The sequence below is a fragment of the Etheostoma cragini genome, unplaced genomic scaffold (assembly GCF_013103735.1).
Source record: "Etheostoma cragini isolate CJK2018 unplaced genomic scaffold, CSU_Ecrag_1.0 ScbMSFa_3515, whole genome shotgun sequence".
Taxonomy (NCBI): Eukaryota; Metazoa; Chordata; class Actinopteri; order Perciformes; family Percidae; genus Etheostoma; species Etheostoma cragini.
In genome coordinates this window covers 1-1,719 of record NW_023267792.1, presented here as the reverse complement: position 1 = coordinate 1,719, position 1,719 = coordinate 1, and the positions used below count along the sequence as shown (strand labels likewise).

At 50.1% G+C, this 1,719-nt stretch overlaps 1 protein-coding gene across 1 annotated transcript; it reads left to right on the top strand.

Moving 5' to 3' along the window:
* Positions 1-195: 195 nt before the first annotated feature.
* Positions 196-1,503, top strand: LOC117940857 (kalirin-like). Its single transcript, XM_034865982.1, has 6 exons — positions 196-242; positions 330-430; positions 736-867; positions 1,025-1,138; positions 1,238-1,308; positions 1,401-1,503. The coding sequence occupies exons 2-6, from the start codon at positions 344-346 to the stop codon at positions 1,501-1,503; spliced, it is 507 nt and encodes a 168-aa protein (XP_034721873.1). The 5' UTR covers positions 196-242; positions 330-343.
* Positions 1,504-1,719: the final 216 nt, after the last annotated feature.

The following is a 1,719-nucleotide window of genomic DNA, read 5'->3' as shown; positions in this document are numbered from 1 at the left end:
TGGAGATATGCTGCTCTATACACACTAAAAGTAGTGATTATTTACATGGAGTCTGGTGGGTTTGGTGATGGTGATTTCAAGATTGACCGGTGGATAGAAATGTTCTTTCTTCTGAATACAGAATTAAATTCACTTTTTTATTGTGTGTGTGTGTGTGTGTGTGTGTGTGTGTGTGTGTGTGTGTGTGTCAGACTCAACCTTGTTCGGCTCTGAAGGTCCGGGGCTGCAGACCGCCGGCCAAGGTAAGACGATACCTAAATCATCATTTAATGTGCTCACCGTGCCAATGTTTCTGTGTCATCACCATGTTGTTGCCCGTCCTCTCTCAGGCGCCGCCCCCCCCATGGGGTTCGGAGTGGGCGGGGCTCTGGGGGCCGCCGGCTCCCCGGGTCCCAAACGCAGCGGCTCTGGAACCGGAAACACACTGAAGGTTAATACCGTTAGCATGAGTTACTACACTCTTAGGTACTTCCTAGGCTCATGGGTATTGTAGTTTTTTAGAACAGTGACGTAACGTCGCCATGGTGTTTGTGTGCGTGTGTGTGCGTGTGTGTACGTGTGTGTGCGCCTGCGTGTGTGTGCGTGTGTGTGTGTGCGTGTGTGTGCGTGTGTGTACGTGTGTGTGCGCCTGCGTGTGTGTGCATGTGTGTGCCTGCGTGTGTGTGCGCCTGCGTGTGTGTGCGCCTGCGTGTGTGTGCGTGTGTGTGCGTGTGTGTGTGTGTGCGTGCATGGCAGCGCTGGTTGACCAGTCCCGTGCGGAGGCTGAGCCAAGGGAAGGCCGACGGACAGAAGAAACCTCCAATCAGAACCAGGAGGCGGGACAACAGGCCGGAGCAGACCACGCCCCTCAACGCCAACGCACAAACGGTAAATGTACACACACACACACAGACGCACACATAGACAGACACACACACACACAGACGCAAACACACGCATAAACACACGCACAAAGACACACACACAGACACATACAGAAAATCACACATACACAAAAACAAAGTAAACAACCTGTTTTTTGCAGAAGGCGAGGAAGGAGGAGGGGGGGCAGAGTGGGGGGGAGGAGGAGCCGGACGAGGAGACACACACACTGCTTCCTCCACCCATGCAGATCATCAAAGACCCTAGCAACCCCGAGGTAACCACACACACACACACACACACACACACACACACACACACACATAATAATGCTATCAAGGTTCTGGACCAATCAGGAGTTTGTGTGTGCACTCAGGCTCTGGACTCAGATCAGGGCTCCAACGAGTCGGACACGGAGCAGAGGAACAAGGCGCTGAGAGGACGCATGTAAGACACACACACACAAAAACACACACACCATCAGAAAACATGTCACCATGGATACCAAAACAGAGTGAATTAAGGTCCTGTGTTTGCAGGTTCGTGGTGAACGAGATGATCCAATCAGAGAAGGACTACGTGAAGGATCTGGGTGTGATTGTGGAGGTAAGACTCTCATCAAGCGGCTCAGATTATTATTAAAAGATGTCTGACAACATTATGGGATGGATTCCTGCAGAGATAGACCTTTTAGTTAAAGAGTAATACATATACACGCTAAAAGTAGTGATTATGTACATGGAGTCTGGAGGAGATATGCTGCTCTATACATGCTAAAACTAGTGATTATGTACATGGAGTCTGGTGGAGATATGCTGCTCTATACATGCTAAAAGTAGTGATTATTTACATGGAGTC

What these genes read in the sequence shown, in the direction of transcription:
- LOC117940857 (XM_034865982.1), top strand. Translation starts at nt 344, where the DNA reads ATGGGGTTCGGAGTGGGCGGGGCTCTGGGGGCCGCCGGCTCCCCGGGT. An exon ending in GAACCGGAAACACACTGAAG is followed by an intron (nt 431 to 735) that starts GTTAATACCGTT and finishes CGTGCATGGCAG; the next exon opens with CGCTGGTTGACCAGTCCCGT. An exon ending in AAGGCGCTGAGAGGACGCAT is followed by an intron (nt 1,309 to 1,400) that starts GTAAGACACACA and finishes CTGTGTTTGCAG; the next exon opens with GTTCGTGGTGAACGAGATGA.